The sequence below is a fragment of the Canis aureus genome, chromosome 4 (genome assembly GCF_053574225.1).
Source record: "Canis aureus isolate CA01 chromosome 4, VMU_Caureus_v.1.0, whole genome shotgun sequence".
Lineage (NCBI taxonomy): Eukaryota > Metazoa > Chordata > Mammalia > Carnivora > Canidae > Canis > Canis aureus.
In genome coordinates, this window is record NC_135614.1 from 1,486,292 (window position 1) to 1,513,468 (window position 27,177).

Below are 27,177 nucleotides of genomic sequence, written 5' to 3' on the forward strand. Positions count from 1 at the left end.
TCAGGCCACTTGAGAAGTCATGGATGGACCTAGAAGGTATTATGTTAAGTGAAAGAATCAGATTCAGACCAATGCCACACAATTTCACTCATAAGTGGAAACTTTAAAAAATGAATCAACAAATGAAAAGCAGAATCAGAACTATACATACAGAGAACTGATGGTTGCCAGACGGGAGGCCGTGGGAAGTTGGGCCAAACCGGTGAAGGGAAGAAGGAGACACAGCCTCCAGTTAGGGAATGAGCAAGTCACAGGGATAAATAGCAGAGTATAAGAAAAACAGTCAGTGATACTGTAATAATGACACAACAGGACACAACACTCCTTCTGAGTGCAGCCTAATGTATACATTTTTTTTTTGAATCACCAAGTTGTACACCTGAAACTAATGTAATATTGTGCATCAACTACACTTAAAAAAAATTCTTGGGGTGCTGGGTGGCTCAGTCAGCTGAGTGGCTGACTCTTGACTTTGGCTCAAGCTGTGATCTCAGGGTTGTGAGATCAAGCCCTGTGATGAGATCCATACTGGGTGTGGAACCTACATCAGATTCTCTCTCTCTCTCTCTCTCTCTCTCTCTCTCTGCCCCTCTCACCCTCTCTCCCTCTAAAAGAAAAAAAAAAAAAAGGTTTTTAATTTTGAGAAAAAAAGTCAATTGAATATGTCATGTTTACAGAATGCCTTCAAAGTAACACCTTGATTCACATTTGATTCAATACTAGGGATATTTAGTCAAGATGACACCCCACAAAACACCAGAACATTTATATTTTGTGTTTTCTCATTCTAGGTTTTTCATTATTCTTTTCATTTTCAATAGAAAAATAATTTATTTAAATAATATTTTTCCTGTGTCTTGTACCTGTGATTAATAATTAATAATAATGATTTTATTATTTTTAACAGGTTTTTTTGTTGCTGTTTTCAAAAAGAATAAACAAAATGTTCACTTGCAAGAAAAGAAAGCCCTTTCTTGGGACTTGCCCTAGATTAGATTTATGGTCAGATTCAGGGAGTGCTTTCACGTTCTCTCCAACTGTAAGTTTCAGGGTCACGTTTTTAAACGACATGCTCGACTTGCTCAGACTGAGTCATCACAGATTGCCCCCATAAGTCTTCTTTTCCTCCTCTCAGGCTGAATCAGTTTCACTTTCCACTTCCCTTCCCTTTCACTGAGGCAATGGCTCAGAAAGGGAGAGAAAACATTAGCTGATGGCCTCCCGCAAGCCGCTTATATAGCTGCTCCAGCGCTGATTTGAGGCAGACTCGGGAAATTTCAGAAGGAATCTGCTTGGACCCCGGTTTTCAGTTTGGAAGAGGAGCAGTTGCAGACATGAGGTCAGTGACACAGGAATGTGTCAGCGCCCTTGATCTCGGATGCAGGTTGTAAAGGCAGCTCTGGGTGCAGGCAGGGTCCTGTGTAGGTGGCTGCTCTTGGATGCAGCCTGCCTTTCTAAGTGGGGGCACTTCCTATGTCTGTGGGTTTGTTTTTTTTTCTGGTGGACACACTCCACTCAGGCTTGTGGAGCTTCTAGCTGGGAGTCTGGATGACAGAAAGGCTTGCAGGAATGTCAGACCCACTGGAGCACAGTTTGCAGATTCCAAGTTATACCTTGTGGGGATTTACTCTTTATGGGCTTTTTGGTGGTTGTTTCCTTTGAAAGGACTAAGGGGCTTTCTTCTTGCTGTTTTGAAAAAAAGTATTTCTTTTCAGCAGATATTATTAAAGATGGAATTAGTACTGCAAACTCAACTTCTGCTGAGAGGAATTTTGCTCTGAAACATTGGGTCAGTCCAAGGTGGGAACTAGAAGAAACAATTCTTACAGATGGGCATTTTCCCAGAAATCTTATAGGAAAACAAAACAAGAAGCTTAGGGTTTGTTTTTATTTCTCTGCTGAGAGCTGAGGAGCAGTAACCAATCTCTCTTCAAAACATAGTGACCTAATCTTTTTTAATACTGATGTAATCTCTGAGAGACTCCTAACTCTGGGAAACAAATTAGGGGTGGTGGAAGGGGAGGTGGGCGGGGGGTGGGGGTGACTGGGTGACGGGCACTGAGGGGGGCACTTGATGGGATGAGCACTGGGTGTTATTCTATATGTTGGCAAATTGACCACCAATAAAAAAAAAATACTGGTGTAATCTCTAGTGATGGAAAGCAGGTCAGTGGTTGCCTGGATGGGAGAGGGGGTTGGGGCTGGCTAGGAAGGTACACTGGGGAATCTTTGGGGATGATGTAAAGTCTATAAGGAGATAGTGGTGGTGGTTGCTTGGGTATATACACCTGTCAAAATTCACCAAGCTCTACACTGAAAATGCGTGCATTTTATTGTATGTAAAGTATAATCTTAGCAAACTTGGTTTTTTATTTCTTTTTTTTTTTTTTAAGATTTTATTTATTTATTCATGAGAGACACAGAGAGAAAGGCAGAGACATAGGCAAAGGGGAGACTCGACCTGGGATCATGACCTAAGCCAAAGGCAGACACTCAACCACTGAGCCACCCAGGTGCCTCACAAATTTGGCTTTTTAAAATGCATGTAGATATCCTTAAGTCCTGCCATTAGATGGAGCTAAGAGAAGAACAAGCTGTTCCCATCAAACACCCTTGGGGACCCCAGTGACCACTCAGGGAGTGAGGATTAAGAAAGACCCCCCCCACACTCCCCACCCCAGGCTCCCAAGTGCTCTGTGGCTTATATTTGGGGATGTGCTGGCTAAGAGGAAGTCACTATCAAGTGCCTCGGGTTACATTTTTCTAAACATTTATCTCCATGAGTAGAGTTGACCAGAAACCTTGGCCCTGCCCAGCGCCTTGTTAGCCAGTTTGCCCAAGAAGCTTTATGGTGACCTGTGTTTGAGTGTGTTCAGAGCCACTGACCTGAGGAAGTCTGGGAGTGCAGAGGGCTCTTGGACCCTGGTAAACTGATGTCCACATCAAGCTGCCCTGTTTGCGGAGACTGTAAGGACAGGGGCAAGTGGGGCTGCTTCTCCCCAGCTGGGCTGAAAATTGCCAAAGTGGAAAAGCACTTGAGGAGACCCCAGCACCTGCTGGCTGGCTGATGGGTTCCCTCCTCTGCCCCACAAAAAATTCACTTAAAACTACAGCATGAATATGCCAGTGATTGTGGTGGTGGTAACAATGTCTGCGTGGTCAGCAGTTGGTAGTGCCACTCTGTTAAGTCCTTTACATGTTCATATTGCCATCCCAGTAGCCCTAGGAAGGAAGAACTGTGATTTTTTTTTATTAGTCTCATTTTCTAGATGAGCAAACTGGGGTCCAGAGGGCGAGTAACTTGCCCAGGAGATTAGATGTAGGAGCAGGATCATTAGTGCTAGGCATCTCATAGCTCTGTGTGTAAAGCCCAAGAGGGTGGAGTGTCTTAATGATGGACTGTCTTAATGCTTTTCATGATGCTCACTTTAGAGGATTAGAAAGGACTAAAAGGTCTGGGCCCTCAGGATCCCAATTTGGAGAACAAGGACCACTGTCTTTGGCAGAGACTCACTCTGTAAAGTGCACAGTGCCATACCCTAGATGAACGAAAAAGTGGATCTCCCCAGGGCATAGTTTCCTATAATTTGGATAGAAGGAAAAAGTAAATTCATTCAAGGCCATTTTGAATATAAGTAAATGAGGCTTAGGACACCATGTAAGAAATATTCCAGAGCTGGTGACAGATAGAAATCCAGATGTCTTGTGGTCATTCTCTATTCTAGATTGCCTGACTCACCGGTTAATACACTACATTATCTCTGACAGGTACATGGGAAACCGCTTTTCAAAATCCTCTTGAAAGGATGCTTCTCAAAATGTGGTACAGGGGCTTCTGCAGGTACAGAGTTCCCAGGGGCTTGTACAAATGCAGATTCCTGAGCCCAAGCCCACCCCCAGACTTCAACAGAAGCTCTGGGAATAGGGCCTGGATATATAATGCCTTTTCTCAAACCTCCAGTTTGTGAGGAGCCCTGTTCCCAGGGGAGGGTGACCTCAGCTCTGACACATTCAGTTTCAGTTTCTCCTCGAAGGGAATCTAGATAGCATGGCATCAGTTTCGTTGTCATTTCCTGTTTGATAAAAGCACAGACCTCAGGGCTAGCTTTCTGGGTAAAAGCCTTTTGGCATTTGCTTCCCATCCACAAGGAGAAAGAAAATCAGCCTGGACCCCAGCTTTTCAGAATTGAGAGAAATAGCCAACATGAGGTAAATATGCCCTACTTTTCTAATAGAAAGTTGAGAATTTCTCACAAATCTTGTTCTTGCATGCAGCTTCCTGAACTATGCTGATTCAGGGCTTGCTTATAGATTAAATACATATTTATCTAATTTGATAGTAAAGGTATCTTAACAGCGCATGCATTTTTAGTTCTGTGGCCATGTCTGATTTACAGACACTGAAGGAAGTGTTCCCAGGGGAGCTGGAACTGGCAGATGGGAAGGACAGGAGCTGAGAGAGCCCAAAGGGAAAGCATGCTCAGATCCCTTTGGCATAATCCCATCAAAAGGGCTGGGGCCCCCCCAGAATAGTTACTGGAGGTCCAGGTCCCTCTTTTGTTTCTCCTGTGAAAAGGCTAAATCAGTGGGTTTTCTTGTGGTAGCTGTGGTTCTTTCAAAAGCATGCTTAGTTCTCTGCAAATGTGCTAAACACTAAGTCAGCACTGCAAAACTCCAGTTCATAATGAGGTTGCTTTTGCCCAGGAACTTGCTCTTTCAGAACTGAGAAATATGTTAAAGGGAAGGAAGAAATACCACCCAAAAATGTGCCACTTTGGCTTGTCAGTTATTTTGAGCCAAAGGCAATCGAGACCCAGCAGACTCCTGGAAAACTTTTACCACTCCCTTAACTGCCTGAAAGAATTTAGATGTGGGGCCTCCCCGCAAAGGCAGCTGTTATCAGAAATAACTTTTTATCTGAGAGACTTGCTTGCACAGCAGGACAAAGGTAGATTATCAACCATCTGCACTGGTTTTCCTGGGAATCCCTCCTCATTGCTTTGAATTTCCAGACCCCCATTCAGTCAGCTGAAGATGAAACCTGAGCCTCACCTACCTGCCTGCCTCTGGGTCTTATACTTTAATGGGGCTCCTACACATACGAAATGGATTTTTTTCTTTCCTGCTCATCTGTCATGTCAATTTAACTATTAAGACTAGCCAAAGAACCTATAGCAGTAGAAAACAATTTTTCTGGACTGGTAGTGTCTACCTTAGGCATCCTCTTACTGATCTGACATCATCCACAGGTATCCCAAATGGTAGCAGATGGCCTGTATCCCAACAGATCTGAGTCCTCTGATAGAATGCAAAGTAGCAGGCCCTGCATTCTGAAATCCAGATCAGAAACAAGGCCTAGAAAAAAAAAAAATACATATTTAAAGAGGACCACAGGTACCTTACCTACACATTAAATGTTCCCTCCATTGTTTGTATGTAAATATGAGTGAAGGACATCCAAAGTGAGTGGAGATGGGGTGGCATGGGAAATGATGAGGAAGCAGAAGTCAAGCTGAGGAGAAAGCAGAGCAGACACCCAGCACCCACCCCCCAGGTGGGATTTGGGTGACATTCCTCAGGCATTCCTGGCTGCCCTAAAGCTAAGGAAAGGAAAAAACAAATAGTTGACTATAGAGATCACAATCCTACAAGATATGAATCTCCCTCAGTTTACCAATGTCTTAGTAATTCATGAGAACAAAGCATTTTTATCAATAACCTAGCTTTCAAAAGGAAATGTAGATAAAATTAAATGTCCTTATAACCTGCAGCCCATTGATGGATACTTGAAGCTGTTAGAGTGTCCTGTTCCTCCAGGAAGCTCTCAACTATCTTAATGTTAATGACTTGCTAGAAGGGAAAACAACCCTAACTGACTATGGCAAGGCTCTGATATCCTGTAAGATATGAAAATCTTTTTGAAACTTCCTTTATCTTTACCTTCCCCCAACCCCAAAGTCTATAATCAGGCACCCACAACCCCAGGGCAGCTTTTCCTGCCCATGGGTCCTGTCCGCACCCCCTCCTCCCCCGGGGCTTGAATAAAACTGAAGACTTTTTTTTTTTTTTTTTTTTTTTGCACCGAAGACTCAAGAATTCTTTCTTGGCCCTTGGCTCTGAACCTCACCCCATCAAACTTCACCTATATCCCAAAACTACATCATTTGGTTCCCTGACTAGGAATCGAATCTGCATTATGAAACTATATCAGAAGAACTTTGATACAAAGTAAGACTTGCCCATTTAGGGGCTGTTTTAAGATGAGAAACTGGCCACTGGCAATCTCTGCCAAAAAGGGAAGTCTTCTTGGAGCCTTACTGCTCACTCACAGTGTGGTGTGAGCCAAATCATCCGAAGACCTGGTACAAATGCAGACCTGGATCCAGTAGGGGTGGGATGCTGCCTTTTTAACAACCCCCTACAGATCCAGGTCTATATTTGTACAAGGTCTTTGGGTGACTTGGCCCCTGTGCACGTCAAAGCACTGCTCTGGAGAGTTCTTTGGCTCACTTTCTGAAGTGATGGGCTCCCTGGGTTGTGCCTGTTCTGACCAACTCATTGGGCATGAGGTCTGCCTGTCCCTGCACAAGGTCAACAGGAGCATAACTAGAGTATCCCTTGGTATAAGCTGCCTCAGTAATTCCCTGGAAACTCCTATTCTTATCATATGAGGTAAGAACTCTTTCCAAAGATTTCAAGATTCTACTCAAGTAACGGCTTTGACTAGGCCCTGGAAGAAGTAGCATCTACGCTGGGGTCTGTGGGTAATGCCAACAGGCTGTCACCACCCAGGGAGATGAGTGGGAGAAGCACAGAGTATCCGTGGGTTAAATCCAGGTATTTCCTAAGGACTGGTACTGCTGGTTTTATCTGCTTTGGCCAGAAAAACCTCATGGCTGCAGCTGGAGGCCATGAGAAGTCTCTTCCTGGGCCAGAGGGACTCCCACCTCCCAGGGTTTTTCTAGACACAGAATCTCCAGATAGGAAGGGCATTCAACTCTCCATGTTTCACCTGAACTTAGACATTCTCTTTATCAAGTTTCTGCAACAGTCATCCTACCTGCTTGCTTTTTTTCCCTTTAAATATCTGAATTTAATTATTGCTCAGTAATTTCATAAATTTCATACATATACATACAAAGAGTGTTTAGAGCAACTTTGAAAAACACATATGAGCTAAATTAGTAAGTGAGGAAGCCTTGGCAAATGGGTGTTAGTTTTAAAAAAGACAAGTGGGGGCACCTAGGTGGCTCAGTGGGTTGAGTATCTGACTTGGTTTTTGGCTCAGGTCATGATCTCAGGGTGGTGGGACTGAGCCCCATGTCAGGCTCTGCACTCAGCAGGAAGTCTGCTTGAGATTCTCTCTCTCCCTCTCCCTCTGCTCCTCCTCACACGCGCTCTCTCTTTCTCTAAAATAAATAAATAAATAAATATTAAAAAAACAAAGAAAAGAAAAGATGCCTGATTTGACTTCAGGCTTCTTAAATTTTAAGATTTGCTTTGTGGCCTAACATAGGATCTGTCCTAGATAATGTTCCATGTGCACTTCAGAGGACTGTGTATTTTGCTGCTGTTGGATGGAGTGTTCTGTGAATATCTAAGTTCATTTGGTCTATAGTGTTGTTTAAGTCCCATGTTTCTTTATTCATTTTCTGTCTGGAGAATCTATCCACTGTTGGAAAGGGATGTGACAGTCCCCTGCTGTTACTGTATTGTTATCTATCCCCCTGCAGGTCTATTAATATTTGCTTTATATACTTAGGTGCATAAACATCCTATTCTGGGACTGACTGCTTTGTCATTACACAATGACTTTCCTTCCCTCTTTGACTTGAAGTCCATTTTGTCCAATATAAGTGTAGCTACCGCTGCTTTCTTTGGTTTGCATGAAATACCTTTGCGTCCCCTCCTTTTCCGTGTGTGTGTGTGTGTGTGTGTCCCAAAAGCAGAAGGCAGCATGTGTTCTTTTATATGCATTCAACCACTCTATGTTTTTTGATTGGAGAATTTAGCTCATCTATATGTGAAGCAATTTTGGATACTTATAGACTTATTATTGTCCTTTTGTTCATTGTTTTCTCCCCACTTGACAATCCCTTTGCTTCCTTCCAATTCCCTTACTCCCTCTGTGATTTAATGCTTTTCTGTATTAGTAGCATGCTTGTATTCTTTTCTCTTTACCTTCTTGTGTATTTAATACATATTTTTCCTTTGTGGTTACTGTGACACTCAAATAAAGCATCTTATATTTATAACAAACTATTTTAAGTATATAACTTAGGGTTTTTTATTTATTTATTTACTCATGAGACACACAGAGAGACAGAGACATAGGCTCTATGACTTAGGGAGAAGCAGGCTCCCTGCAGGGAGCCCAATGTGGAATTTGATCGCAGGACCCCAGGATCACAACCTGAGCCCAAGGAGATGCTCAACCACTGAGCCACCCAGGCGCTGCTATAACTAAAGTTTGAATGCATACCTTTTTAATCCTCCTGCCCTGACATTTGTGTTTCTGATGTCACAATCTGTATCTTTTTACATTGTCTATATATTAACAAATTATGGTAGTTATAGTTATTTTTTAAGAACTTTATCTTTTAATCATATTGCATTTATAAGCAATTTACCTACCAAGGCAATGGCATTTTAGGGCAAATCTCCTGAATGCCAGCTCTAAGTTTCTTCTTCTTCTTCTTCTTCTTCTTCTTCTTCTTCTTCTTCTTCTTCTTCTTCTTCAGATTTTATTTATTTATTCATGAGAGATACAGAGAGAGAGAGGCACAGACACAGGCAGAGGGAGAAGCAGGCTCCATGCAGGGAGCCCGACGGGGGGATCGGGTCTCCAGGATCACACCCTGGGCTGAAGGCAGGCGCTAAACCGCTGAGCCACCCAGGCTGCCCTCATGTTTCTTCTTATCAAGATATCAGGACTCCCTGTCCAATATACTTTGCACCAAATTTTACTTCGGGGTGGTGGGGAGGGTATCAGGTATTGAATATCTAATCAAATTCAAAACCTACAGAGGAAGGCTTATGATACCAATTTAATATCAGTTTTCAATAGATTTTATAATTATGAAGCCACTTAAATAGTTGGCTATCTCCCTGAATAAACTGCCCTTTGTTACCATAAATTTCTTAGCATGGCCAGCTCTAGCATTCATAAAGTGGTGGTATGGATGGAATATCTGTAAGAGTTCAATCCACAAGGCTCTCTTATGGGTTCAGTAACATTGAGTGAGTTTTTCTGCTTGCCTTACACATCATGAGCCACTGCAATCTCCTAGAGCTTATATATGACAGGGTTAGAATATGTTTCATCTTGGAGAGAGAATCTTTATCAGTAACTGCTTAGAAATGTAGTCTGGTAAGATCCCTCTGGTTTACTGATATGTCAACCTGCATCACCACCATGGGGAAAAATAAGAAAGTGTTATCAAACTGGCAAGGTGGTTTCTGGTTTTGTTGCAGCAAAAACATCCAAAGTCACCCGCCCTTCTGTAGGCTTACTGAGAAGCTAGATGAATACTCTCTACCAATCCTTAGAATGTTCACCTATCATTTCCAGGCACCTAACCCTACAGATACATTCTACTGATCTGAAACTCGTGCCTTCCCTCTTCTCTCTACATGCCCTAATTGGGCAATCAGCAAAGTTAACTAATCTTGAAACATGGAAATGACTTTATCAGTCCTTAATTGCATAACAGTTATAAACATATTTGTTCAGTAATCATCTTTGTAATTTTCTCTTAATATAACTTTTCTAATAATTGCTACCCTGAGTTATGATCTCTAGTCCTTCAAACAGGGCAGCTAGAATCACCAGGTGAAGCCAAATTGGAAAGCCCTAGAATGGAGACAAAAGACAATGGCATTGTGGTTCTCTAGCCAGGGACCAAGAGAATGGAAAAGACTACCAAGACTAGAGGCCCACACATAAAAACATATCTAGATAGATAGCAACATCCCCCTCTTCCTTTACCTTGAGTCAATTCTCTCGCCTCTGTGTCTTTGGCTTACATGAGCTTTGCCAGAGAAACACAGAAGCTAGAGCAGAGCGTTTGCATCAGTGGTGTGTGGGCTGGTGCTGATCCATAGGAAACTGCAAATAAACTCACTGGCTCCTCAGTGAGCAAAATGTATTTTGACCAGTTAAAGGACTTCCCTTCATTCTGATTATATTTTTTACTTCTTCAGTGATGATAAAAATGATTCTTTCCTTCTCTCTCTCTCTCTCTCTCTCTTTCTTTTTAATAGTGTTGGTGAGCATAGGTGGTTGGTATCTTTTGGGATACATTTTCTCCCAATGTCATTGTTTTGCCAAATAAGCTGGCAGATCTATTTGGCTCATAACCTTTTTTCTGAAGTTGTGCTAGTATGTGAAATCTGAAACTAGGAACAGTAACTGGGTTTCATGATTTTTGGAGCTTCTTTCCAATCTCATGGAACCTACTGGTAAGAAAGAAGGAACACAACTCAATAAAACACCTCCCAAGCCCCAGGCAAATATTGACATGAGAACACACTTTGAGAACTCCATAACTTATTTAACTAAATAAAGCAAATGGTCTCTCTTGGTGTCCTCCAACTACAAAGCTCAAATTTGTCAATTTTGTTTGTTTCTCAAAACAAATTCATTCTGTCTGGGGATCTGGCCTGTGTCAAGGAGACTGCATAAATCAGGCTGAAACTGAACCTCCAGGGGTCTGTGTGTGTGACTGTAGGGAGATGGTGGAGATGCTGAAGGGGAAGGCTCAGTCTCACAGTATGGTGGCAAACACCCCTGACATTTTGTTTCTCTACATGGCTCTTATTAAAAATAAAAATAAATAAAAACTAAAATAAGATGTTATTTATTTATTTATTTATTTGACAGAGAGAGAGAGACAGAGAGAGAGAACAAGCAGGGGGAGCTGCAGGCAGCGGAAGAGGGAGAAGAAGACTCCCCACTGAGCAGGGAGCCTGACATGGGGTTGCATCCCAGGACCCCAAGGTTATGACCTAATCTGAAGGCAGATGCTTAACCAAGTAAACCACCCAGGGTCCCCTCTATGGCTCCTTCTAACCAGTCTGGGAGCTCCTAGGCCAAAGGACCAGGATAACTAACTTTTATTTTTCTTAGCATCCTTCAAAACTAACCAAGTGACACAAAGGAGTGGCCCTATAGAGGGTCGCTGGATAGCTGCATCAAACTAGCCCAGAATGTGAAGGCTGAGCAGTGACTTCTAATGGAGTGGGACAAGAGATCCCAGTACCTCTCCCTGCTGTGCTCTCCTCCCATCCACCCCAATTGCCCTGCATGTCTGCCCGCACACTGGAAGGGACGTGCTCCATGGATTCCTGTACAGACCACAGCAATTGGAGGTGAAGCCAGGAAGCAAGAGGAAGAGTACCTCCTCTACTGTCTAGAAAAACTTTAGGGGTGGATTAGTCAGCACTCTCCTGAAAAACAGAACTAGTAGGAGATACATATATGTACATTTAAGCTGCTAGGTGATGGCAGGCCCCATCCACCAAGACTGGGGAGACAGAACAGGCATTTGTTAAAGGCAGTTGTTCCAGACTCTTCCATGTGTTTATTGGCCAAGAAGTAGACTCTTCTGATACCATAATAGAGGAAATCAGTCAGCCTACTCCAGAGTTCAGGCTTCACGAAGGCCTTTTCTTTTCTTTTTTTTTTAATAAAATAATTTTTATTGGTGTTCAATTTACCAACATACAGAATAACACCCAGTGCTTATCCCGTCAAGTATCCCCCTCAGTGCCCGTCACCCACTCACCCCCACCCCCCGCCCTCCTCCCCTTCCACCACCCCCAGTTCGTTTCCCAGAGTTAGGAGTCTTTATGTTCTGTCTCCCTTTCTGATATTTCCCACACATTTCTTCTCCCTTCCCTCATATTCCCTTTCACTATTATTTATATTCCCCAAAGGAATGAGAACATACACTGTTTGTCCTTCTCCGATTGACTTACTTCACTCAGCATAATACCCTCCAGTTCCATCCACTTTGAAGCAAATGGTGGGTATTTGTCATTTCTAATGGCTGAGGAATATTCCATTGTATACATAAACCACATCTTCTTTATCCATTCACCTTTCGATGGACACCGAGGCTCCTTCCACAGTTTGGCTATTATGGACATTGCTGCTAGAAACATTGGGGTGCAGGTGTCCCAGCATTTCTATGCATCTGAATCTTCGGGGTAAATCCCCAACAGTGCAATTGCTGGGTCGTAGGGCAGGTCTATTTTTCACTCTTTGAAGAACCTCCACACGGTTTTCCAGAGTGGCTGCACCAGTTCACATTCCCACCAACAGTGCAAGAGGGTTCTCTTTTCTCCGCATCCTCTCCAACATTTGTGGTTTCCTGCCTTGTCAATGTTCCCCATTCTCACTGGTGTGAGGTGGTATCTCATTGTGGTTTTGATTTGTATTTCCCTGATGGCAAGTGATGCGGAGCATTTTATCATGTGCCTGTTGGATATGTCTATGTCTTCCTCTGTGAGATTTCTCTTCATGTCTTTTGCCCATTTCATGATTGGATTGTTTGTTTCCTTGGGTTTGAGTTTAAAATGTTCTTTATAGATCTTGGAAACTAGCCCTTTATCTGATACATCTTTTGCATATATCTTCTCCCATTCTGTAGGTTGTCTTGTAGTTTTGTTGACTGTATCCTTTGCTGTGCAAAAGCTTCGTATCTTGATGAAGTCCCAATAGTTCATTATTGCTTTTTTTTCTTTTGCCTTCAGGGATGTATCTTGCAAGAAGTTACTGTGGCCAAGTTCAAAAAGGGTGTTGCCTGTGTTCTCCTCTAGGATTTTAAAGGAATATTGTCTCACATTTAGATCTTTCATCCATTTTGAGTTTATCTTTGTGTATGGTGAAAGAGAGTGGTCTAGTTTCATTCTTCTGCATGTGGATGTCCAATTTTCCCAGAACCATTTATTGAAGAGACTGTCTTTCTTCCAATGGATAGTCGTTCCTCCTTTATCTAATTAGTTGGCCATAAAGTTCAGGGTCCACTTCTGGGTTCTCTATTCTGTTCCATTGATCTATGTGTCTCTTTTTGTGCCAGTACCACACTGTCTTGATGACCACAGCTTTGTAGTACAACTTGAAATCTGGCATTCTGATGCCCCCAGCTATGGTTTTCCTTTTTAAAATTCCCCTGGCTATTCAGGGTCTTTTCAGATGCCACACAAATCTTAAAATAATTTGTTCTAACTCTCTGAAGAAAGTCCATGGTATTTTGATAGGGATTGCATTAACGTGTAAATTGCCCTGGGTAACATTGACATTTTCACAATATTAATTCTGCCAATCCATGAGCATAGAATATTTTTCCATCTCTTTGTGTCTTCCTCAATTTCTTTCAGAAGTGTTCTATAGTTTTTAGGGTATAGATCCTTTACCTCTTTGGTGAGGTTTATTCCTAGGTATCTTATGCTTTTGGGTGCAATTATAAATGGGATTGACTCCTTAATTTCTCTTTCTTCAGTCTCATTGTTAGTGTATAGAAATGCCATTGATTTCTGGGCATTGATTTTGTATCCTGCCACGCAACCAAATTGCTGTATGAGTTCTAGCAATCTTGGGGTGGAGGCTTTTGGGTTTTCTATGTAGAGTATCATGTCATCGGCAAAGAGGGAGAGTTTGATTTCTTCTTTGCCAATTTGAATGCCTTTAATGTCTTTTTGTTGCCTGATTGCTGAGACTAGGACTTCCAGTACTATGTTGAATAGCAGTGGTGAGAGTAGACATCCCTGTCTTGTTCCTGATCTTAGGGGAAAGGCTCCCAGTGCTTCCCCATTGAGAATGATATTTGTTGTGGGCTTTTCTTAGATGGCTTTTAAGATGTTGAGGAATGTTCCCTCTATCCCTACACTCTGAAGAGTTTTGATCAGGAATGGATGCTGTGGGTTCTCAGGCAAGATGGCGGAAGAGTAGGGTCTCCAAATCACCTGTCTCCACCAAATTACCTAGAAAACCTTCCAATCATCCTGAAAAATCTATGAATTCGGCCTGAGAATTAAAGAGAGACCAGCTGGAATGCAACAGTGAGAAGAGTTCGCGCTTCTATCAAGGTAGGAAGACGGGGAAAAAGAAATTAAGAAACAAAGGCCTCCAAGGGGGAGGGGCCCGCGAGGAGCCGGGCTGAGGCCGGGGCGAGTGTCCCCAGGACAGGAGAGCCCCGTCCCGGAGGAGCAGGAGCTGCACCGACCTTCCCGGGCGGAAAGGGGCTCGTGGGGAGTTGGAGCAGGACCCAGGAGGGCGAGGATGCCCTCGGGTTCCCCGGGACAGTAACAGAGCAACTGCGCGCCCAGGAGAGTGCGCCGAGCTCCCTAAGGGCTGCAGCGCGCACAGCGGGACCGGCGGACCCAGAGCAGCTGGAGGGGCTCGGGCGGCGGCTCCGCAGAGGGGGCTCCGCGGCCCCGGGAGCAGCTCGGAGGGGCTCGGGCAGAGGAAGAGGCTCCGTGCAGAGGGGCCTGCGCGGTTCCAGGAGCAGCTCGGGGTGCTCGGGCGGCAGCTCCGCGGAGGGGGCTGCGGCCCGGGAGCTCGAATCCACCAGCGCAGGCTCCGGAGCACAGGGCGCCGGGACACAGCCCAGGATCCCGCCTCCCCCGGGACAGGCAGAGGCCGGGAGGGCCCAGGACAGCGAGGACGCTCCTGCCCAGAGCTGAGCAGATCAGCGGCCCCGCCCCGGAGCCTCCAGGCCCTGCAGAGGGAGTTCCTGCCGGAGCTGAATCCAGGTTTCCAGAGCTGCCCCTCCACTGGGGCTGTTCCTCCTGCGGCCTCACGGGGTAAACAACCCCCACTGAGCCCTGCACCAGGCAGGGGCACAGCAGCTCCCCCAACTGCTAACACCTGAAAATCAGCACAACTGGCCCCTCCCCCAGAACACCAGCTAGACGGACAACTTCCAGGAGAAGCCAAGGGACTTAAAGTACACAGAATCAGAAGATACTCCCCGGTGATTCTTCTTCTTTTTTTTTTGTTTTGTTTTGTTTTGTTTTGTTTTGTTTTGCTTTTTGATTTGTTTCCTTCCCCCACCCCCTTTTTTTTCTCCTTTCTTTTTCTTTCTCTTTTTCTTCTCTCTTTTTTTTCTTTTCGTTTTTTCTTCTTCCCTTTTTTTTCCTCTTTCTCTTTTCTTTCCTTCTTTCTCTCCTCTCTTTTTCTCTTTTTCCCAATACAACTTGCTTTTGGCCACTCTGCACTGAGCAAAATGACTAGAAGGAAAACCTCACCTCAAAAGAAAGAATCAGAAACAGTCCTCTCTCCCACAGAGTTACAAAATCTGCATTACAATTCAATGTCAGAAAGCCAATTCAGAAGCACTATTATACAGCTACTGGTGGCTCTAGAAAAAAGTATAAAGGACTCAAGAGACATCATGACTGCAGAATTTAGAGCTAATCAGGCAGAAATTAAAAATCAATTGAATGAGATGCAATCCAAACTAGAAGTCCTAACGACGAGGGTTAACGAGGTGGAAGAACGAGTGAGTGACATAGAAGACAAGTTGATAGCAAAGAGGGAAACTGAGGAAAAAAGAGACAAACAATTAAAAGACCATGAGGATAGATTAAGGGAAATAAACGACAGCCTGAGAAAGAAAAACCTACGTTTAATTGGGGTTCCCGAGGGCGCCGAAAGGGACAGAGGGCCAGAATATGTATTTGAACAAATTCTAGCTGAAAACTTTCCTAATCTGGGAAGGGAAACAGGCATTCAGATCCAGGAAATAGAGAGATCCCCCCCTAAAATCAATAAAAACCGTTCAACACCTCGACATTTAATAGTGAAGCTTGCAAATTCCAAAGATAAAGAGATGATCCTTAAAGCAGCAAGAGACAAGAAATCCCTGACTTTTATGGGGAGGAGTATTAGGGTAACAGCAGACCTCTCCACAGAGACCTGGCAGGCCAGAAAGGGCTGGCAGGATATATTCAGGGTCCTAAATGAGAAGAACATGCAACCAAGAATACTTTATCCAGCAAGGCTCTCATTCAAAATGGAAGGAGAGATAAAGAGCTTCCAAGACAGGCAGCAACTAAAAGAATATGTGACCTCCAAACCAGCTCTGCAAGAAATTTTAAGGGGGACTCTTAGAATTCCCCTTTAAGAAGAAGTTCAGTGGAACAGTCCACAAAAACAAGGACTGAATAGATAACATGATGACACTAAACTCATATCTCTCAATAGTAACTCTGAATGTGAACGGGCTTAATGACCCCATCAAAAGGCGCAGGGTTTCAGACTGGATAAAAAAGCAGGACCCATCTATTTGCTGTCTACAAGAGACTCATTTTAGACAGAAGGACACCTACAGCCTGAAAATAAAAGGTTGGAGAACCATTTACCATTCGAATGGTCCTCAAAAGAAAGCAGGGGTAGCCATCCTTATATCAGATAAACTAAAATTTACCCCAAAGACTGTAGTGAGAGATGAAGAGGTACACTATATCATACTTAAAGGATCTATTCAACAAGAGGACTTAACAATCCTCAATATATATGCCCCGAATGTGGGAGCTGCCAAATATATAAATCAATTATTAACCAAAGTGAAGAAATACTTAGATAATAATACACTTATACTTGGTGACTTCAATCTAGCTCTTTCTATACTCGATAGGTCTTCTAAGCACAACATCTCCAAAGAAACGAGAGCTTTAAATGATACACTGGACCAGATGGATTTCACAGATATCTACAGAACTTTACATCCAAACTCAACTGAATACACATTCTTCTCAAGCGCACATGGAACTTTCTCCAGAATAGACCACATATTGGGTCACAAATCGGGTCTTAACCTATACCAAAAGATTGGGATTGTCCCCTGCATATTCTCAGACCATAATGCCTTGAAATTAGAACAAAATCACAACAAGAAGTTTGAAAGGACCTCAAACACGTGGAGGTTAAGGACCATCCTGCTAAAAGATAAAAGGGTCAACCAGGAAACTAAGGAAGAATTAAAAAGATTCATGGAAACTAATGAGAATGAAGATACAACTGTTCAAAATCTTTGGGATGCAGCAAAAGCAGTCCTAAGGGGGAAATACATCGCAATACAAGCATCCATTCAAAAACTGGAAAGAACTCAAATACAAAAGCTAACCTTACACATAAAGGAGCTAGAGAAAAAACAGCAAATAGATCCTACACCCAAGAGAAGAATGGAGTTAATAAAGATTCGAGCAGAACTCAACGAAATCGAGACCAGAAGAACTGTGGAACAGATCAACAAAACCAGGAGTTGGTTCTTTGAAAGAATTAACAAGATAGATAAACCATTAGCCAGCCTTATTAAAAAGAAGAGAGAGAAGACTCAAATTAATAAAATCATGAATGAGAAAGGAGAGATCACTACCAACACCAAGGAAATACAAACGATTTTAAAAACATATTATGAACAGCTATACGCCAATAAATTAGGCAATCTAGAAGAAATGGACGCATTCCTGGAAAGCCACAAACTACCAAAACTGGAACAGGAAGAAATACAAAACCTGAACAGGCCAATAACCAGGGAGGAAATTGAAGCAGTCATCAAAAACCTCCCAAGACACAAGAGTCCAGGGCCAGATGGCTTCCCAGGGGAATTCTATCAAACATTTAAAGAAGAAATCATACCTATTCTCCTAAAGCTGTTTGGAAAGATAGAAAGAGATGGAGTACTTCCAAATTCATTCTATGAGGCCAGCATCACCTTAATTCCAAAACCAGACAAAGACCCCACCAAAAAGGAGAATTACAGACCAATAGCCCTGATGAACATGGATGCAAAAATTCTCAACAAGATACTGGCCAATAGGATCCAACAGTACATTAAAAAAATTATTCACCATGACCAAGTAGGATTTATCCCTGGGACACAAGGCTGGTTCAACACTCATAAAACAATCAATGTGATTCATCATATCAGCAAGAGAAAAACCAAGAACCATATGATCCTCTCATTAGATGCAGAAAAAGCATTTGACAAAATACAGCATCCATTCCTGATCAAAACTCTTCAGAGTGTAGGGATAGAGGGAACAATCCTCAGCATCTTAAAAGCCATCTATGAAAAGCCCACAGCAAATATCATTCTCAATGGGGAAGCACTGGGAGCCTTTCCCCTAAGATCAGGAACAAGACAGGGATGTCCACTCTCACCACTGCTGTTCAACATAGTACTGGAAGTCCTAGCCTCAGCAATCAGACAACAAAAAGACATTAAAGGCATTCAAATTGGCAAAGAAGAAGTCAAACTCTCCCTCTTCGCCGATGACATGATACTCTACATAGAAAACCCAAAAGTCTCCACCCCAAGATTGCTAGAACTCATACAGCAATTCGGTAGCGTGGCAGGATACAAAATCAATGCCCAGAAGTCAGTGGCATTTCTATACACTAACAATGAGACTGAAGAAAGAGAAATTAAGGAGTCAATCCCATTTATAATTGCACCCAAAAGCATAAGATACCTAGGAATAAACCAAACCAAAGATGTAAAGGATCTATACCCTAAAAACTATAGAACACTTCTGAAAGAAATTGAGGAAGACACAAAGAGATGGAAAAATATTCTATGCTCATGGATTGGCAGAATTAATATTGTGAAAATGTCAATGTTACCCAGGGCAATATACACGTTTAATGCAATCCCTATCAAAATACCATGGACTTTCTTCAGAGAGTTAGAACAAATTATTTTAAGATTTGTGTGGAATCAGAAAAGACCCCGAATAGCCAGGGGAATTTTAAAAAAGAAAACCATATCTGGGTGCATCACAATGTCAGATTTCAGGTTGTACTACAAAGCTGTGGTCATCAAGACAGTGTGGTACTGGCACAAAAACAGACACATAGATCAGTGGAACAGAAGAGAGAATCCAGAAGTGGACCCTGAACTTTATGGCCAACTAATATTCGATAAAGGAGGAAAGACTATCCATTGGAAGAAAGACAGTCTCTTCAATAAATGGTGCTGGGAAAATTGGACATCCACATGCAGAAGAATGAAACTAGACGACTCTCTTTCACCATACACAAAGATAAACTCAAAATGGATGAAAGATCTAAATGTGAGACAAGATTCCATCAAAATCCTAGAGAAGAACATAGGCAACACCCTTTTTGAACTCGGCCATAGTAACTTCTTGCAAGATACATCCACGAAGGCAAAAGAAACAAAAGCAAAAATGAACTATTGGGACTTCATCAAGATAAGAAGCTTTTGCACAGCAAAGGATACAGTCAACAAAACTCAAAGACAACCTACAGAATGGGAGAAGATATATGCAAAAGATGTATCAGATAAAGGGCTAGTTTCCAAGATCTATAAAGAACATTTTAAACTCAAACCCAAGGAAGCAAACAATCCAATCATGAAATGGGCAAAAGACATGAAGAGAAATCTCACAGAGGAAGACATAGACATGGCCAACATGCACATGAGAAAATGCTCTGCATCACTTGCCATCAGGGAAATACAAATCAAAACCACAATGAGATACCACCTCACACCAGTGAGAATGGGGAACATTAACAAGGCAGGAAACAACAAATGTTGTAGAGGATGTGGAGAAAAGGGAACCCTCATACACTGTTGGTGGGAATGTGAACTGGTGCAGCCACTCTGGAAAACTGTGTGGAGGTTCCTCAAACAGTTAAAAATATACCTGCCCTACGACCCAGCAATTGCACTGCTGGGGATTTACCCCAAAGATACAGATGCAATGAAACGCCGGGACACCTGCACCCCGATGTTTATAGCAGCAATGGCCACGATAGCCAAACTGTGGAAGGAACCTCGGTGTCCAACGAAAGATGAATGGATAAAGAAGATGTGGTTTATGTATACAATGGAATATTACTCAGCTATTAGAAATGACAAATACCCACCATTTGCTTCAACGTGGATGGAACTGGAGGGTATTATGCTGAGTGAAGTAAGCCAGTCGGAGAAGGACAAACATTATATGTTCTCATTCATTTGGGGAATATAAATAATAGTGAAAGGGAATATAAGGGAAGGGGGAAGAAATGTGTGGGAAATATCAGAAAGGGAGACAGAACGTAAAGACTGCTAACTCTGGGAAACGAACTAGGGGTGTTGGAAGGGGAGGAGGGCGGGGGGTGGGAGTGAATGGGCGACGGGCACTGGGGGTTATTCTGTATGTTAGTATATTGAACACCAATAAAAAAAAAAAAAAGGAATGGATGCTGTATTTTGTCAAATGCTTTCTCTGCATCTAATGAGAGGATCATATGGTTCTTGGTTTTTCTCTTGCTGATATGATGAATCACATTGATTGTTTTACGAGTGTTGAACCAGCCTTGCTTCCCGGGGATAAATCCTACTTGGTCGTGGTGAATAATTTTCTTAATGTGCTGTTGGATCCTATTGGCTAGTATCTAGTTGAGAATTTTTGCATCCATGTTCATCAGGGATATTGGTCTGTAATTCTCCCTTTTGGTGGAGTCTTTGTCTGGTTTTGGAATCTAGGTGATGCTGGCCTCATAGAACGAATTTGGAAGTACTCCATCTCTTTCTATCTTTCCAAAGAGCTTTAGTAGAATAGGTATGATTTCTTCTTTAAACGTTTGATAGAATTCCCCTGGGAAGCCATCTGGCCCTGGACTGTTGTGTCTTGGGAGGTTTTGGATGACTGCTTCAATTTCCTCCCTGGTTATTGCCCTTTCAGGTTCTATTTCTTCCTGTTCCAGTTTTGGTAGTTTGTGGCTTTCCAGGAATGCGTCCATTTCTTCTAGATTGCCTAATTTATTGGCATATAGCTATTCATAATATGTTTTTAAAATCGTTTGTATTTCCTTGGTGTTGGTAGTGATCTCTCCTTTCTCATTCATGATTTTATTAATTTGAGTCTCCTCTCTCTTCTTTTTAATAAGGTTAGCTAATGGTTTATCTATCTTATTAATTCTTTCAAAGAACCAACTCCCGATTCTGTTGATCTGTTCCACAGTTCTTCTGGTCTCGATCTGGTTGAGTTCTGCTCGAATTTTAATTAATTCTCTTCTTCTGCTGGGCGTGGGGTCAATCTGCTGTTTTTTCTCTAGCTCCTTTATGTGTAAGGTTAGCTTTTGTATTTGAGTTCTTTCCAGTTTTTGGATGGATGCTTGTTTTGCGATGTATTTCCCCCTTAGGACTGCTTTTGCTGCGTCCCAAAGATTTTGAACAGTTGTATCTTCATTCTCATTAGTTTCCATGAATCTTTTTAATTCTTCCTTAATTTCCTGATTGACCCTTTCATCTTTTAGCAGAATGGTCCTTAACCTCCACGTGTATGAAGTCCCTCCAAACTTCTTGTTGTGATTTAGTTCTAATTTCAAGGCATTATGGTCTGAGAATATGCAGGGTATGATCCCAATCTTTTGGTATCGGTTCAGACCCGATTTGTGACCCAGTATGTGGTCTATTCTGGAGAAAGTTCCATGTGCACTTGAGAAGAATGTGTATTCAGTTGAGTTTGGATGTAAAGTTCTGTAGATATCTGTGAAATCCATCTGGTCCAGTGTATCATTTAAAGCTCTCGTTTCTTTGGAGATGTGCTTAGAAGACCTATCGAGGGTAGAAAGAGCTAGATTGAAGTCACCAATTATAAGATAATTATTATCTAAGTATTTCTTCACTTTGGTTATTAATTGGTTTAAATATTGGGCAGCTACCACATTCGGGGCATATATATTGAGGATTGTTAAGTCCTCTTGTTGGATAGATCCTTTAAGTATGATATAGTGTCCCTCTTCATCTCTCACTACAGTCTTCAGGGCAAATTTTAGTTTATCTGATATAAGGATGGCTACCCCTGCTTCTTTTGAGGACCATTTGAATGGTAAATGGTTCTCCAACCTTTTATTTTCAGGTTTTAGGTGTCCTTCTGTCTAAAATGAGTCTCTTGTAGACAAGAAATAGGTGGGTCCTGCTTTTTTATCCAGTCTGAAACCCTGCGCCTTTTGATGGGGTCATTAAGCCCATTCACGTTCAGAGTTACTATTGACAGATATGAGTTTAGTGTCACCATGATATCTATTCAGTCCTTGTTTTTGTGGATTGTTGTACTGAACTTCTTCTTAAAGGGGAATTCTAAGAGTCCCCCTTAAAATTTCTTGCAGAGCTGGTTTGGAGGTCACATATTCTTTCAGTTCCTGCCTGTCTTGGAAGCTCTTTATCTCTCCTTCCATTTTGAATGAGAGCCTTGCTGGATAAAGTATTCTTGGTTGCATGTTCTTCTCATTTAGGACCCTGAATATATCCTGTCAGCCCTTTCTGGCCTGCCAGGTCTCTGTGGAGAGGTCTGCTGTTACCCTAATATTCCTCCCCATAAAAGTCAGGGCTTTCTTGTCTCTTGCTGCTTTAAGGATCTTCTCTTTATCTTTGGAATTTGCAAGCTTCACTATTAAATGTCGAGGTGTTGAACGGTTTTTATTGATTTTAGGGGGGGATCTCTCTATTTCCTTGGATCTGAATGCCTGTTTCCCTTCCCATATTAGGAAAGTTTTCAGCTAGGATTTGTTCAAATACATATTCTGGCCCTCTGTCTCTTTCGGTGCCCTCTGGAACCCCAATTAAACGTAGGCTTTTCTTCCTCAGGCCGTTGTTTATTTCCCTTAATCTATCTTCATGGTCTTTTAATTGTCTCTTTTTTCCTCAGTTTCCCTCTTTGCCGTCAACTTGTCTTCTACGTCACTCACTCATTCTTGCACCTCGTTAACCCTCGTCATTAGGACTTCTAGTTTGGTTTGCATCTCATTCAATTGATTTTTAATTTCTGCCTGGTTGGATCTAAATTCTGCAGTCATGAAGTCTCTTGAGTCCTTTATGCTTTTTTCTAGAGCCACCAGTAGCTGTATAATAGTGCTTCTGAATTGGCTTTCTGACATTGAATTGTAATCCAGATTTTGTAACTCTGTGGGAGAGAGGACTGTTTCTGATTCTTTCTTTTGAGGTGAGGTTTTCCTTCTAGTCATTTTGCTCAGTGCAGAGTGGCCAAAAACAAGTTGTATTGGGAAAAGGAGAAAAAGAGTGAGAGAGAAGGAAAGAAAAGAGAAAAAGAAAAAAGAAAAAAGGAAGAAAAAAAGGAAAAAAGAAAATAAAGAGAAAGAAAAAGAAAGAAAGGTGAATAAAAGGGTAGGGGAAGCAATCAGAAATCAAAAAGAAAAATAAGAAGAAGAAAAAAACACGGGGGAGTATCTTCTGCTTCTGTATACTTTAAGTCCCTTGACTTCCCCTGGAACTTGTCCGTCTAGCTGGTCTTCTGGGGGAGGGGCCTGTTGTGCTGATTCTCAGGTGTTAGCACTTGGGGGAGCTGCTCTGCCCCTGCCTGGTGCAGGGCCCAGTGGGGGTTGTTTACCCCGTGAGGCCCCAGAAGGAACAACCGCAGTGGCGGGGCCAGCTCTGCAGCCCTGGATTCAGCCCCTGCAGTAGCTCCGGAGCTCTCTGTCTGCAGGGCCTGGAGGCTCCGGGGCGGGGCCGCTGATCTGCTCAGCTGGGGCAGGAGCGTCCTCGCTGTCCTGGGCCCTCCCGGCTCTGCCTGTCCCAGGGGAGGCCGGATCCTGGGCTGTTTCCCGGGGCCCTGGGCTCCCGGGCCTGTGCTGTTGGATTCGCGCCCCCGCCCCGCAGCCCCCTCCGCGGAGCCGCCCCGAGCCCCCCGAGCTGCTCCCGCCCCGCAGCCCCCTCCGCGGAGCCGCCCCCGAGTCCCCCCGAGCTGCTCCCGCCCCGCAGCCCCCTCCGCGGAGCCGCCCCCGAGTCCCCCCGAGCTGCTCCGGGTCCCCCGTGCGCGCTGCAGCCCTTAGGGAGCTCGGCGCACTCTCCTGGGGCGCAGTTGCTCTGTTAGTGTCCCCGGAGCCCGAGGGCATCCCCGCCCTCCTGGGTCCTGCTCCAACTCCCTGCGAGCCCCTTTCCCCCGGGAAGGTTGGTGCAGCTCCTGCTCCTCCGGGACGGGGCTCTCCTGTCCTGGGGACACTCGCCCCGGCCTCAGCCCGGCTCCTCGCGGGCCCCTCCCCCTTGGAGGCCTTTTGTTCCTTTATTTCTTTTTCCCCGTCTTCCTACCTTGATAGAAGCGCGAACTCTTCTCACTGTAGCGTTCCAGCTGGTCTCTCTTTAAATCTCAGGCCAAATTCGTAGATTTTCAGGATGATTTGAAGGTTATCTAGGTAATTTGGTGGGAACAGGGTGACTTGGGGACCCTACTCTTCCGCCACCTTGCCCCTCCTCCTCCACTAAGGCCTTTTCTTCAGATTCTACCTGAAGGTTAAGACAGGATGGACTCTGGGATGGAGAACTCTTGGCTGTCCTGTCATCAGTTATGCCTTGCACTAGAGCCATCAACTTTGCTCAGATCAAAAGTAGGCAGGTAAACATAGTGGCCTTACAATGTTCTACCCCAACTGCTTTTTCTGTGACTTTGTATATTTGTCAATAGCAAAACCGAGCTGGATCTTTAGCTTTATTCCCATTTCTTTATACAAGAGTCTTTATATAATTGGACATATTTTTTGGTTTTCCTCACAGAGAATTTTAACCCTCTTTTTATTCTTTCTACAACAATTTCTACATATACTTAATTTTGCCTACTTTTTTCTCTACTTTCCAGTAAAATAAAGATTAAAGATTCTCCCTACTTCTGGTTTAAAATGTGTGTGTGTGTGTGTGTACACACAAAAAATGAAAAAGAGAGATTTGTTATCAGGAGTTGACTCACATGATTATGGAGGCTGAGGATCATAACCATGGTCCACTGTCCACAAGCTTTAGACCCAGGAGAGCCCATAATGTAATTCTAGTCAGACTCCAAAGGTAGAACTAGAGGTATAATGCCGTAAGCTCTAGTCCAAGTCTGAAGGCCTGCGAACCAGCAATGCCAACAGTAAAAGCTCCAGTCTAAGGAGAGAAGACCAATGTCCAGCTCACACAGCCAGATAGACAGAATTCACACTTCCTCCCTTTGTGTTCTACTCAGGCCCTCAGCAGACTGGGTGGTGCCCATCCACTCCTGGAGGGCAGTCTGCTTCCACTCATTCTCCTGAGTCAGCTGCTAATCTCTCTTGGGGACATGGTCACAGGCACCCAGAACTCATGTTTAACTAGACATCTGGGCATCCCACAGCCTGGGCAAGCTGACCCACAAAATCAACCTGTAATTGCATCCCGGGGTGAGGTGCCTGGCAGGAGCACATCACAGTGACCATGTTTATTTTCTCCACAGTGAGGTCAACAAGAATTCTCTGGAGAAAATCCTTCCACAGCTGAAGTGCCATTTCACATGGAACCTACTTAAAAAAGATGGTGTCTCACCTGATCTAGAAGATGCAGTGTGTCACCAGATTGAATTCTTAAACACTGAGTTCAAAGCTACAATGTACAACTTTTTGGCCTACATAAAACACTTAAGTGGTCACAACGAGGCAGCCCTGCAGTGCCTAAGGCAGGCTGAGGAGCTGATCCAGCAGAAGCACTCTGATCAAGCAGAAATTAGGAATCTGGTCACCTGGGGTAACTATGCCTGGGTCTACTATCACCTGGGCAGATTTGCAGACGCTCAGATTTATGTGGACAAAGTGAGACAAGTATGTGAGAAGTTTTCAAATCCATATAGTATTGAGTGTTCTGAGCTCTACTGCGAAGAAGGGTGGACACGGCTAAAGTGTGGAGCAAATCACAATGAAAGGGCCAAAGTGTGTTTTGAGAAGGCTCTGGAAGAGAAGCCCAACAACCCAGAATTCGCTTCCGGACTGGCCATAGCAATGTACTGTCTGGATAATAAACCACAGAAGCCAGTCTCCATCAACATTCTGAAGCAGGCCCTTGAGCTGAATCATGACAATCAGTACATCAAAGTTCTCTTGGCCCTGAAATTACAGAGGATGAATGAAGAAGCTGACGGGGAGCAGTTGGTTCTGGAGGCCTTGAAGAACGCTCCTTGCCAAACAGATGTCCTTCGTAATGCAGCCACATTTTACCAAAAAAAAGGTGACCTAGACAAAGCTATTGAATTGTTTCTAAGGGCATCGGAATCCCTTCCAAACAATGGTTACCTCTATCACCAGATTGCATGCTGCTATAGGGCAAAAGTCAAACAAATTCAGAATACAGGAAGATGTGAAGCTAGTAGGAACAGAGAAAAGATTGAAGATCTAAAGAAGTGTGCTATTGACTTTGTGATTAAAGCTATTGAGAAGGGAGTAGATCCTCTGTATGCATATGCTGATATCACTGATCTCCTGGAAACAGAACCATATTATCAGGTAGCTTGCAGTAAGGAGCTCCCCAGCACTGAGAGGCAACAACCCCACCAGCACTATCCCAATTTTCAGGGGCATCAGGGGAAGGGGAAGTCTGAAGACACCGCTACCCAACATGATTTGGAGGATTTCCCCACAAGAGCAAAATCAACAGAGGAAGGAAAGACAAAATACTCACCACAGAACATGGCTGGAAATCAGCTTCCACAAAATGCACCGAATTCTTGGTATCTCCAAGGATTAAAACACAAGCTGAATGGAGAGCTACTGCAAGCAGCTGAGTGTTATGAGAAGGAGCTGGGCTATCTCTTAAGGAACAGCCCCACAGGCATAGGCAGCTTTTTCCTGCTGTCTTCTGAGCTTGAAGAAGGTGGTGAGGCAGTGGGTGAGGGCCCGTGCAATCCCATTCTCAGAGCTCCTGAGCCCTGAGCTGAAATGCAGAGGAGGGACAGGAGCACTGTCCAGGGACCCAGGACACTCCGAGATGGCTTTAGAGGACATTTGTAGAGTTGCTTCCTCATATCTGTCTCCCCTGTCAGTCTCAGCCATGCACACCCTTCTAGTCTGCAGGCCTTACTACATACACAATTACCAGTGGAAACGGCTTCAGGGCTGTGTGATGCTGATTAAGTCTTAGTTTGCACTCAGGTCATCAGATATCCCCCATCTCTGCCCTGTTTACCAAGGCAAACAGCTGGCTGCCGCCTGCCAACAGCTCTCCTGTCCCATTGCTATCTAGCCTTTCAGGGTGGGACCCCTGAAAGACCACCTTTTGACTAACCCTAGAATATACTTTATCTCTTACTCTTGGCTCCAGCCTTGTGTTTATATAAATTGATTGTGATAATCTGATAAATATGTATTCTTGACAGTGATGCTACAATAAATTTTAAAATCTTGACTCAGGATAGAAA

At 43.5% G+C, this 27,177-nt stretch overlaps 1 protein-coding gene across 2 annotated transcripts; it reads left to right on the forward strand.

Moving 5' to 3' along the window:
* The first annotated feature begins 1,093 nt into the window (after positions 1–1,093).
* On the forward strand, positions 1,094–27,177 carry IFIT3 (interferon induced protein with tetratricopeptide repeats 3). Of its 2 annotated transcripts, none has more exons than XM_077894362.1 (2): positions 1,094–1,339; positions 25,228–27,177. In XM_077894362.1, the coding sequence occupies exons 1-2, from the start codon at positions 1,335–1,337 to the stop codon at positions 26,690–26,692; spliced, it is 1,470 nt and encodes a 489-aa protein (XP_077750488.1). In that variant the 5' UTR covers positions 1,094–1,334; the 3' UTR covers positions 26,693–27,177. The 2 variants fall into 2 exon arrangements, with proteins under 2 accessions (XP_077750488.1, XP_077750489.1); XM_077894363.1 differs by lacking the exon at positions 1,094–1,339 and adding an exon at positions 4,065–4,209.